Source organism: Hypomesus transpacificus, chromosome 23, assembly GCF_021917145.1.
Source record: "Hypomesus transpacificus isolate Combined female chromosome 23, fHypTra1, whole genome shotgun sequence".
NCBI classification, from domain to species: Eukaryota; Metazoa; Chordata; class Actinopteri; order Osmeriformes; family Osmeridae; genus Hypomesus; species Hypomesus transpacificus.
In genome coordinates, this window is record NC_061082.1 from 14,051,599 (window position 1) to 14,063,975 (window position 12,377).

The 12,377-nt window shown below is 43.3% G+C and overlaps 2 protein-coding genes across 2 annotated transcripts; both read left to right on the forward strand.

Annotated features, from left to right (window-relative positions):
* The first annotated feature begins 644 nt into the window (after positions 1 to 644).
* LOC124485386 lies at positions 645 to 2,575 on the forward strand. The gene is made up of 3 exons (XM_047046973.1): positions 645 to 1,938; positions 2,093 to 2,164; positions 2,287 to 2,575. Exons 1-3 carry the CDS (start codon positions 1,257 to 1,259, stop codon positions 2,421 to 2,423), a joined length of 891 nt encoding a protein of 296 aa, XP_046902929.1. The 5' UTR covers positions 645 to 1,256; the 3' UTR covers positions 2,424 to 2,575.
* Positions 2,573 to 7,528, forward strand: LOC124485385. Its single transcript, XM_047046972.1, has 8 exons — positions 2,573 to 2,892; positions 3,024 to 3,092; positions 3,254 to 3,349; positions 3,484 to 4,696; positions 4,864 to 5,236; positions 5,367 to 6,044; positions 6,160 to 6,235; positions 6,368 to 7,528. Exons 4-8 carry the CDS (start codon positions 3,522 to 3,524, stop codon positions 7,432 to 7,434), a joined length of 3,369 nt encoding a protein of 1,122 aa, XP_046902928.1. The 5' UTR covers positions 2,573 to 2,892; positions 3,024 to 3,092; positions 3,254 to 3,349; positions 3,484 to 3,521; the 3' UTR covers positions 7,435 to 7,528.
* Positions 7,529 to 12,377: the final 4,849 nt, after the last annotated feature.

A 12,377-nucleotide genomic window follows, 5' to 3' on the forward strand; every position in this document is an offset into this window, starting at 1 on the left:
TCGGCATGGTCTGAAGATGATCTGTTGCAATTTCCATGAAAATGGGAGCAACGGCCCAGGAGGATTTTGAAAAAGTTATCATTTCTTAAAATACAAATGACGGAAAAACCATCATGACGACAATGACGTCACGGGGTTCAATCGAATCGTCTGCATCCATGGAATCCAATGATACCTCAATTAAGAAAAACGGTCTCACGGTTCAAAAGTTGTGGGCGTAAGCGCACTTCCAACTTTGACGCCTTGGTGGCGCTATAGAGCTTCAGGGATCGACATGAAACTTTGCTGGCGATAATCAGGAGACCGTTCCAAATCAGTGTGCCAAATTTCAAAACTTCGCACCGATCTGTTCTGTGGGCTGCCATAGACTCCTAGTCCTAAGTATAAATATAAATATAAATCCCCTAACAATGAAACATTATCGTTACCATTATGATTATACTGCTAGACAGCTACTGTGGCATACCTGGTTTTGCTAAACAGATAACCCAGTGTCACGACATGCTTGACAGCTGTGGCTGGCTTCGATCCTACGACCTTCTGCTATGAATAGTCTTAACTTCCTTAACTTTTCCCATTCATTCTCTATGGCTATCCTTAACCATATCGAATACTACCATTTGTGGCCACTATGGGGATTTGGGGGGCGCTATTTCGCGGTTTTCTTACGAGATAGAGAGAAGCGTCTCAGATCAGAATATTTTTTGAGAGAACAGTACACGTAGATCTGCACTGAGGTAAGATATCCATCTGGATAGATCTAAAGATAGCTAGCTAAATCATGAATGAACATGTTATTTTACTCATCTCTGCTTTGTGAAAACTCAACATTGAGCACGCTATGACTCTCAGTCTAACAGTATGAATGAATGAAACTGTATGTACAGTAGCCACTAATGCAATGTTACGTTGGTACTACTATAACTTCCCAAAGTTATTCAGTAACGTTAGTTACTAACAATATACCGACAATGGTTTGCCAGCATGTTATGTAAAATTTATAGTGAATCGTGAATAAAAGTCATGTTAGAAGAGAGCTGTTCGCAGCTAATACACATTCCAAGACAAAGGACATTGAGGGGGATGGGGGAGGATGGGGGAGTTGAGATGAGGCACATTCACCTCAAGTAAGCACACTCATCGAATAGATACAGATCTACTGTAGGGCAGTGTTGTTTGAAAATACTCTGGCTACCACCCCCTCTTGACATGTAATCTGCTGTAATTATTGAATGTGTTATTTCTTTTAAATACAGATGTCTAAGCAAGTTTTTAGTTTTTATCCTGGGAGAGTGGTGGTGGTCTTTCGGAAGGGGTCACATGGCTACCTTCTCCAAGATGCAACTGAGGAAGCCAAGCGTTGGAAGGACTCCTCTGTCTCTCTGAAGGACAAGTCAGCACCCATAAAGGAGGAACAGATGAGGGCAAGGGCGTGCTCTTTGGTCCGTGACCGAGGGGGGGATGTGTCTGACCAAACTGAGGTGTTGGGGGAGTATACTTTACAGTTTGGAAAGTATAAGGGGAAATTGTTCAGATGGCTCCTTGAAAATGATGTGGGGTACACTCTGTACCTCATTAAACAATTTGAAAAGGAGCAAACAGCTGGCATGCCTTTGGATGGGCCTAGCAAAGACAGCCTGCGGTCCTTTGTAGGGTATGCCAATTCCTTCAAGGAAATCAAGGCAGTGCTGGAGTACGAGGCCAGGAGGACCGGGGCTGTCAGCTCAGTGGAGGAGGACCAACAGGTCGGCTTTGGCCGCATGCCAACAAGGACCTGGGGTGACGTCTGGGAGGGTAGGGCAGATGGCTTTGCAGCATTCGTTCTGTCCCGGACCACCACTCCGGGAACTAGCATGGACAAACTGAAGCGGTACCTGACCAAGAAGACCCAGGAGGCATCCATGTCCTCTCCTCTGCTCGCCTCCAGCCAAGCCGTGGGTAGGTCATCAGTATTAATTAAATATTATAAGTAATTTAATGCTCGCGATTATGGTTAACTTTCATTTGATGCATGTAACAGATAGGATATAAATGTAACTATTTTACAGTGAAAGGAATACATTCTTATGTTTCTTTCCTGTTTGCACCACAGTCATGGATGAAGATGAACACCTGGAGCAAGCCATGCTGAACATCTCCCCCTCCAAGATGGTCAAGCAGAGCTGTAAGTGAATGTTCCTTTGTGGGCCTTGTTGTGTGTGACTGAGGACACATTTAAAGCAATATGCTTTTGAACTGCTACTTGACAGCATGTTGTACATCTTTTCATCTCTGCTTTGTCACTAGCTGCTGCCCTGTCTTCGGGTGCATCTTCATCTCCCAGGAATAAGAGACCAGCAGGCCGAGGTCTCTTTGCGTATCAGTTGTTTGGACCAAGACATGACTCTTGGTCAATGTTCATGCCACGTTCCTGGCCTTGTTGAATGTTCATGCCACGTTTCTGGCCTTGTTCAATGTTTATGGTGTTCTGCCTTTCAAAACTCCAATCATGAATTTACATCCTCTCCATCGTTGATGGTAAGTGTTTTTTTTCTTATACTCTGCATGATTCCCATTATGAATTTACAGGCTCTTCGTTGAGGGTAAGTGTTATTTGTCTTATACTCTGCATGATGACTGCATGAATGTGCATGCCACCGTTTGCATTGTTTGCTTAACAGGTTTTTGAACAAAATTATTTATTTAGGATCAAAGCTGTTTGATAGTTGCTGACAGATCCAATTGAGAGAAGTTCTTACATGCAAACAAAGCACACATGCAATTTGCCTCTGTCAGTCTGAAATATAACTTTTACACGGTGACTAACTTTGTCTTATTTTTCAGGATATAAGAATCCATCCGCTGCTCAGTCTAAACTGCCTGGTAACAGACTGGACCCCAGCACTGCTCAAGGTAAAATGATCATGTTCCTAGGACTACATCTGAATCTCTTGCAATTTAAAAACATACTACAAACAATATGTTGTGTTTTGCATGAGCTACTATGTTAGATGTTGAGAATAACATTGTGCTTTCTGTAATAGAAAAGAGTAAACCAGCAGCCACACTCTCCAGACCAGACCAGGGTGATGGACTCACCTCTTTGTTGCCAGGTTAATATTGATGTCCACATGCGCCTAACTAGATACAAGATTTAATCAAACATAACTTACTTACCTCATTTAACTCTTAGCCTGTGATTGAAAGTCATCTCTCACTGCAGTCCCGGTAGCAAAAAGACAGGTTGTGAGCTATATACATATTTTGTCATTAGATCCCCCAGTTCCAGTGAAGGCTCCGGTGCCAGTTCCGCCCGAGTTGCTTGCCCTGGGCCTGTGTACAGAGTCAGCAAACACTGCTATCTCAAAAGGTATGAGTCACTATTATATAATAATATAATTACTTGAAAGTATTTAAAAATATTTTATATGTTTAAAAATTTATGTATTTAGTCTGTTGTTTACAGAATGTAGTTGCTCATCATTATCATCTGTCATCCTGCAGCCTCTCCCCGACTGGCTCCTGTGCTGTCTGCAGCCACCATGCCACCGCACTCTGCTCCATCTCCTGCCACGTCTGCTGCTGTCGCTCTACCCTGTCCTGTTCCAGCCGCAGCTGGTGCTCTACCTACCCCAGCTCCGTCTACCATCCCACCACCACTCCATAGGAAGGACCAAGACGTCAGCCAGTGGAACTGCTCCCAAAACCAGAAGATGTGGATGAAAACGGAGATGGAATCTTTGGGACTTTGGCCAGGATCTCGACCTGTACGACATCTGATGGGTATGATCTCCTTGTGGCGTCATCCACCCCAACCAGAACTCATAGATCCAGTCTATGATATGCCATCTCCCAAGTACTTCCAGCTACATCCATTTTTCATTTGGAAACCGGAGCATGCAATTATGGAGAGAGTGAGGAACAATTACATTTTACCCTGCCTCTACGGCTGCTCCACTCCCCATGTGGTTTCGGCAGGAGTTGGGCGACCCCGGGTCATCATTGGGACCAGCGGCCAGTACTACATCTTGGCCTCTCGGCTGAACTGCAAAACATGCAAGAGGTACTGGTTCGCTGACAAACCCCAGTGGATGGAAATGCTGCCACAACTCTTCTGCAACATCCTGCCAGCATTTCTCACCCACAAAAAAGCCATCTGCAAAACGGTAATGGATGAGCTATGTCGCACAGGGAGGTCGGCCACAGACATGGCAAATCAGCTAAATGAGGCTCTGCACCTACGGTACGAGAGGGCACACCTTGCCTATCTGTTGACTGTACAGAATGTGCAGGATGGTGACTCCGGCCTGTATGGGCAGAAGACCATCACAGGCACCATGCGGAAGGACAACACCCCTGATCCCTTTGGTACCTACGACTCGACCAATGGCTGGTGTGGGGTAGCCATCAGTCCCCGCTACCTAGTAGACTGCCTCGTACATGAGTACCACCGTAAGGAGAAGACCCTCACTCTTGTCCTGCAAGGCACTTTTGGGCAGGTCATTCGAGCTGACCACACTCGGAAGGTGGCCCGGAAGGTGGTGCTCTCATCCGGAACCATGTCCTCGTACTCCGTGATGAATGAGAACTGGATGATCCTGTCCTGGGTGATGCTTCAGTCAGAGAGTGACCGGTCGCTGGAACCCATGTACGAGGGGCTGTCTCATCGCTACGACTCAGCTGGACTGCCGAAGGCAAAGTACCAGTGGGTGGACAGGTAAAAGCCAGATCACAGCTTTTGTATTCAATTTTACACAGGACAGAAACATTTAGCAAAATATAATATACTATATAGTTACAGGGGATTGTATGCAGGTGACATAGAAACTCAAAGCCTATCATTAATTTGTGTTTTTCTCTCTCTCTCTCTCACTGTGTGAGCAGAGACTGCTGTGCTGATTTCCGGATCCCAAACCTTGACCCCCAGGAGCACCTCCACTGGGATTCATGGAAAACCACGGAAGCTGTGGTGACGGGGGCAACATCTGGGAACCTGACCAACTCATGTGCCTCCCGGGGAAAGTACAGCAGCGACATCACTGTCAAACTGGACCTTTTCCATTGCATGCGGCGGTTCTCAAGGGAGTGCGTGTCAGAGCACCATACACTCCACAGCACTTTCTGCCGGTTCCTCAGTGCCGCATTCTGTGTGGTGGACCAGACCGACCTGCAGAGGCTGACGGAGGCATACGCCTTCTGTGGGATCAGGCCTGCCAATCCCACAAAGCAGCATATCCGGGAACACTGCCGGACCAAGGTACTTTTGAATGTTTATAACATTAATAATGCTTGTTATGTTATAACATAAATAAGAAAAATACGTAATTTCATTTCTGTATTCCGTTAATGCATATGAAATCATCTGTAGTCCTTTTTTCAATTGTAAGGTACCACAACCTACAGAGCTGCTGGAGAGAGTGGAGAGCGTCCTCAAACAGTTCTTCCTAGAGACAGATCCCAATGGTGTCTACCTCTTCAAGCCGTCCATGCTGAAGCTGTGGAGACTCCAGAGGGTGCACATCCTGAGAGGCTGCCTGAGTGATCCAGAGGAGGAGGACGGGATCCTTTACAGACACGGAGGAACAGTGCAGCTCAACCACGTCAAGGGTGAAGGAGCAGCTGTCCCAGTGTGGATCCCTGTGAGAGGAACCTCCCAACAGGAGGGTTTCCATGCGCATCAGGCACGGTGGATCACAGGCAACTGTGTTTCCTCCGAGCTCTTCCAGGCTCAAGGCATGATGGGCATGGCACGGTGGAACTTTCAGAGATTGGTGGATCTGAAGTTACCGGACGTGAAGCTACCTGCAGTCTTTGACCCAGTGCTCATCATGCAGCTGAACGTGGCATCGGAGAGGGTGACCGGCCATGCCAAATACCCTACACTGCAGTTGAGCCACAGAGACACAGGGGAGAGATTTGGCCTGCAGTATGTGGAGCCAGGCTGTCGCCCTGTGCCTCTGGACTGGTTCAAGAACAGGTCCCAGGGGGCTGATGAAGAGGGAGCTGAGGAAGAGGAGGCTGACCGGGTGGTCGCCTACCAGCCCTTCATCACGCCAGAAGACAATGTAAGTTGCATTGATAGCACTTTGTAATTTACCCTTTCAAACTTACACAGGTTATACCTGCAGACTAAGCACACATGTTTAAATAATTGAAATGCATGTACTTCCTCTGTTGCAGGATGACATCTTTGGTGAGGCTTCTGGAGTCTTGCCCCAGACCACAGTCCAGCCAGTCCAATCAACCTCCACTCAAGGTAATTTTGCAAATATCCCTCATTTTACACATCTGCTAGTAAAATGTGAATGAGATGCAACACTCAAGTTGCACTGATGCTTGATAGAGCAAGATTTTATATTTATTATGTGTTATTTCCACTTGTCTTCAGGTCTGCCAACGACACCTGCACTGCCCATCACAGCAAACCCGCGTGCTGCTCGCACAATGTCCATCAAGGCAGGCGGGCTTCTGTACGTCTTGGACCATTCCCGGTGGACAGAGGCCATGAAGGAGGTCATCGACGGCCTCATAGGAATCCACCAAGGGTCGAAGGATTTCCTGCAGAGGGTGGACAGTGACTACGCTGGCTTGGTGCAGGCTGCTTCCCGTGATCCCAATAGCCTGTTGCATCCAACAACAAAGCAACACATTTCACAGTATGTGAAGCATTGGGCAAAGCGGACCAACGCCAGCACGTCCCTGAACACCAGCCCAGAGAAACTCCTGGAGACGCAGCAGCTGTGGCAGCACCTGACGGCAGAGAGTGAGACCAAGAGCGTGCCGGTGGTGACCATACCACCCGCTGCGGTCCATCCACCTGGGAGAGATCCCCAGGAGGCCCCTCTGACCAAGGCTGCTATCGAGGACATGGTGCGGGACATAGTCCAGAAGCAGACGGCACTGCAACAACAACAGCAGCAGCAGCTGGGCAAAAAGAAGACGAGGAACTGTCTTGCCTGTGGCCAGCCGAAGTCGCGATACCAGGGAGACGGTTCCTCCATCCACCTCTTCTACCAGTCTGGGGAGGTCAAGTACTTTTACTGCTCACAAAGAGTCCACAAGCTCTATGCAGCAGAAGGCCTGAATGACCCCAGAATGCCGTTTGAGGACTTTGCGGACACCCCTTTCTTTGGGAAAGAGCTTGAGGCAGCCAAGCTCAGGTCAGCAGAGGCACGGAGGATGGCTGATCTGCGGGGGAAACGGAGAGCGGCAGAACAGCAGCCCAGCAGTCGGCTCTGCAAGTTCTGCCGCAAGCCCATCAAGCAGGGGCCAGAAAGCCCCCATGTGTACCATTCGTTCCGGGGTGTGGCGGGCAGGTACATTTACTGTCCTACCAGGGTGCTGTCCCTGTACAAGGCAGATGGAATGAATGCTGAAATGACCTGGGGGGAGTTTCAACAATCAGCCTTCTACAAGGCAGAGAAGAAGAGGTGGGCTGAGGAGAAGGGGAAGTAGGCAAACTGTATATAAAAATTATTGTAAATAGTTCAAATAAATAATATGACTGTTTTGCACTTAATGTAGTTTTTTTGTACAAGCCTTGATCACATGTTCCAATAAATGGCCAAAATAAGATTGTGTGTTCATCTCAGTTATTTGTATCACAATTAATCATCAAATAAATGTTTATGATGTATGAAAATGAAGATGGATCAGACTATTGATTACCATTGACCCCTTAAGACTCATCTGTACAAATGTCTTCATTTAGTGGCTCAAACAAATCCAGGCAACTGGTTACACTGAAATAAATCCCCAATATAAGAGGTTTTTACCAGAATATTTTTTTAATATTCCATCAAAACCAGACAATATACAAACAATGAAAATAGCCTACGGAGAATCTTGTTAATACACAATAAACAAGATTAAATACAATTATGATGTATTTGTAATGTACAATACTGCAATTTTAGATGTAGATTAGAGGCATTCCAGTATGGCCTTTACATTGGTTTGATATATAGCAGATAACTAGTGCCACTAAATTGTATTATTGAAAGAAATACCATAAATCATTTGTAATAAACATCGTCGTGACCGGGATTCGACACGAGTACCCAATTTTTCCCTTTACAGGTACAGGCGTCTGCCCACCGCGTCCCAGTGAGCTATTCTCGCTGCTGGAAAATGCTGTGTTAAGTTACATTATTAAAAAAAGGAAGCCGTTTCTCCCGTGGCGAGCTTTGTCAGATTTGACCCACGAATAAACAGCTGTAATTCAGTCATATTTTGACATATCAAGGTGATTGTGGTAGGAAGATGATTACATGACATGCTCGTGATGACATTCTCAAAGTTTCGTCTCCACACGGTAAACCGTCACAGAGTCAAGGCCTCACGTCCGCTTTGGCGTCCTCTTTGTCAAAATTGTTTGCGCGTTATTCGTGAACGATTTGGCTCATCGATAAACTTTTGATAACATTTTGTCGGCATGGTCTGAAGATGATCTGTTGCAATTTCCATGAAAATCGGAGCAACGCAATAGCAGTTTTGCATGTCATCACAAACACATTTGCACCCTTTTTTCTAATACTCACACATTTAAGATTTCTCTTCACACTTTTACAGAATATTTCTCATCACAATAATATTTCTCTTAACACATTTAAAGAATATTTCTTGTCACATTTTTTTAAAGATCTCTTCACACATTTTACAGAATTTGACACTATTTAAAGTAGGAATATCTTCTGAACCATTTGTTCCAATACTCAAATTTGAGCACATCTACCAAAAAAAAGAAATGCATCTCTCCACACATTTAAACAACATTTTTAAAGATTTCTCTTCACACATTAAACATTAGTCACATTAAGATTTCTCTTCACACTTTCAAAGAATATTTCTCATCTCATTAATATTTCTCTTCACACATTTTAAAGAATATTTCTTGTCACATTTTTTCAAAGATTTCTCTTCACACTTTCAAAGAAAATATTTCATACATTTTAAAGAAAATGTGTGACACTTTAAAGTAGCAATATCTTTTGAACCATTTGTTCCAATACTCAGAATTTGAGAGCATCTAAAAATGTATTTCTCTCCACACATTTAAACGATATTTCTTGTCACATTAAAGATTTCTCTTCACACATTTTAAAGAATATTTCTTGTCCTTTTTTTTTAAAGATCTCTTCTATTAATATATATGACCATTTAAAGTATCAATCTTTTGAACCATTTGTTCCAATACTCAAAGAATTTGAGAGCATTTACAAAAAAAACAGATCTCTTCACATTTAAAAAAATAAAAAAAAATAAAAAACCATCAATCATTTGCTAGGTTCTCAGTAAATACCATAAGTAAGTCACTGTCTGTGCATTCTGTCTCAGATATAGCTTTGTCTGTGAGAATTGAACTTGCAATGTTGTTTTCGACAGTTGAAAGGCTGTCAGAATTGTCGTCTTTATCACCAGCATGTGGGGAAGTGCAAGAAGAGAGGTGTATAATACTGGGTAGCTTTGAAGTGGTTTGCAAGGCAGATCCTACTGTTTGACAGATGTCAATAACGGCATACTGATTTGTGTGTATGACTTAAAATGGTCCATTTTGTAAGAAATGGTCTTCCAAAATGTCAGCATCTAAACTGAAATGTATGAGATTTTGTTTCTTCAGATATGTGGAAATTGTAGCATTAGAAACAGAAACTTTTGTGGTGTGATCCAGACACATCGTTGCCCTCGAAATTGTTTTGTAAAAGGATGATTTTTGTCGTAGTCTGCAGATTCCACATCGATGTGTAGGATATTTACTATGAAACTCGATTTGTGGTTTGCGACACATTGGACATTCCCATGTCTGTGAGATTTCAATGGCTGTTATTTGAGCATTGGTGGTCTGGTAGGTTTCCTCCTCGTCAGACATTTCAGGAACAGAGGAACAGATTGATATGTATCTAGCCTAATTATTGCGTGCAGAACAGTCAAAAAGATTGGCCAGATCGGATGTCACGACAATTTTGAAGGTAGCCTAATTTCGGTGGGATTTTGATTTGATTTCTGTTGTCTTTGATTGTGATTTTTGATACTGACATTTGTTTTGACAATGCATTTATGTGCATCATGTTTACTTGTGTATTTGCTGAGTGTCATTAGTATAAGTGTGCAGAGTTACTGCATATTATTTGTAATTTTTTAGCTGATACTTGTCAGGATGATAAATGATAGTTGACTTGACAGGATCCGTGCTAGACATGTTTTGTGTGAAATTAGATTGTATAAGGGAATATGATATGCATTTGAAGGGTATGTTTTAAGTGGACTACCTATAGCATCTTGATTTATTTTTGTTTGATTTGTATGTGAAAAATTGAGCAAATGGAGCAATTCTGGGGTTATTCCAGACAACATTCATTGAACTATCAAAAGGGTAGTCTACATTTTTTTTTATCTGAAAAGGTTGTTGTTGATAAACTGTGTTAAAATAATTATATCGTGAAGGCAACATTCTTGCTTCAGAGTATAGGCTATGACTTTTTTCATTGACATACTTTCTCCTATGTAGCTTATGACAACTTATTAATGGTTTCCATTGCAGTGGTTCAATTAAATTGCATTAGAAGTAGGGAGATAACAACTTGGGTATGCATTTCATCTATTACGATTGAAAGTTTTGATGATTGTCTGTAAAAGGTCAGCTGCAGCAAAGATCTCCATTTCTGCACTTTAGGTGTTCAACTTCAGAACGGCAGATTTTCAAATGCTAATTTAATTACTACATTTAACATGCCAATGATCTGAAAAAGCAGTTGCCATCTGCTTGAATCGTTTTGGTCTGACGGGCTAAAGTCAATGGTTTCATTTAATACCTCTGTGTTTTGGAAAGACAACTTTTAAGTAGCCTAATTCATTTAATTGTATTAACTATTTGTATAGTATGTGTGCTTGTGAAACAGGCTTGTGTGTATTTAAGATTACATTTAATAAGCACTGTAGTAAATTGGTTTTTCTGTATGTTAATGTAATTGCAGATGCCACGTAGAAAGAATTTCCGTCGGTCCCAGGCTGCTAAGAGGCGGATGGCTGAGCATTACTTGCTCAATTCCTCAATTGACTTGACTAATGAGGTTAAGCCTCCTCATGAAGAAACGGTTCAAACTGACGTGACTGACGTGACTGACGTGACTGACTGACGTGACTGACGTGACTGACGTTAAAAGGCCTGACGAGGTTCTGTCTCCTCTGGAAAAAAAGGCTATATCTGACGCAAAGAATTTTGACATACGAAACTACCACAAATCAAGCACAAAGAACCCTGTTGCAAAATACCCTACTAAGTCTACCACAAAGAACCCTGTTGCAAAATCATATAAGTCTACCACAAAGAACCCTGGTGCAAAACAATGTCCTATGTCTGGCATAAAGTCTGAGGAAATGTGGAAAGATGATATGCATGTAACTGACTCTGCTGACTTTCCACAGAAAAATTTCATCAGAGGCTCCTTTCATCAGGGTGATAGGCGCTTTGGTTACAACAGAAACAGGCAATGTGCACTGAATAGTTTAACTGCATTAATGATGAGTAAGTTAAAGAATGTATTGACATGGACAAGAGATGATCTGGATGCTGTTCTTTTGCACGGAGATCAATTGTATACTAGCATGAGACGACTGGGAAAGATTAACGATCCAACCCGCCGAGGTTACATTGCTGTTGCTGAATTGCCCACAATGCAAACGTTTTGTAACACACACTTTTCAATGACATATCCTGAATCCTACAGTGGGTATGTTGAACTTGAAGTGTATGATCATGCATTGCAAGATGTTTTTATGCCTCTTGATGAAGCATTCCAGAGAGCGCTTCTCCAGAATGATGCATGTTTGCTAAATGTGAATGAAAACATCTGTGCAGTTATAAGACAAGGTTTTTGGTTTGCAGTTGTGGACCCTCATCAGCGCATTGGTTATGGTGTGTATGAATTTGGTACAGGAACAAGCATTGTGGCTTATTATGATGACATTCAAATGCTGTACACACATGTTGTTAACCTTGCTGGTTCTTTAAATACAGGAAGAACTCTATTTGAGGTCACTGGTGTTAATGTAACCTTGACAAGTACTTCATCTAGCCAACCAACATCCGGTGAAACACCTCGACTCTACAGCTCTGGGTTGAAAGGTAACTCGAAAGCAAGTACCCCTGACGTCACTAGTGCTTCATGTAGCCAATCAACATCCTGTGACACACCTCGACTCTACAGCTCTGTGTTGAAAGGTAACTCGAAAGCAAGTACCCCTGACGTCACTGGTGCTTCATGTAGCCAATCAACATCCTGTGACACACCTCGACTCTACAGCTCGGTTCTGAAAGGTAAGCCTAAAGCAACTACCCTAAACTGTGTTTTGGCAGCCAACCAGGTCGGGCAACAATCTAAACAAAGGTTAAGTGACGA

Bases quoted from the DNA above. Each gene is read 5' to 3' on its own strand.
- LOC124485386 (XM_047046973.1), top strand. From the start codon at position 1,257: ATGTCTAAGCAAGTTTTTAGTTTTTATCCTGGGAGAGTGGTGGTGGTC. The intron at 1,939-2,092 runs GTAGGTCATCAG...TTTGCACCACAG, and splicing joins CGCCTCCAGCCAAGCCGTGG to TCATGGATGAAGATGAACAC. The intron at 2,165-2,286 runs GTAAGTGAATGT...CTTTGTCACTAG, and splicing joins CAAGATGGTCAAGCAGAGCT to CTGCTGCCCTGTCTTCGGGT.
- LOC124485385 (XM_047046972.1), top strand. From the start codon at position 3,522: ATGCCACCGCACTCTGCTCCATCTCCTGCCACGTCTGCTGCTGTCGCT. The intron at 5,237-5,366 runs GTACTTTTGAAT...TTCAATTGTAAG, and splicing joins GGGAACACTGCCGGACCAAG to GTACCACAACCTACAGAGCT. The intron at 6,045-6,159 runs GTAAGTTGCATT...CCTCTGTTGCAG, and splicing joins TCATCACGCCAGAAGACAAT to GATGACATCTTTGGTGAGGC.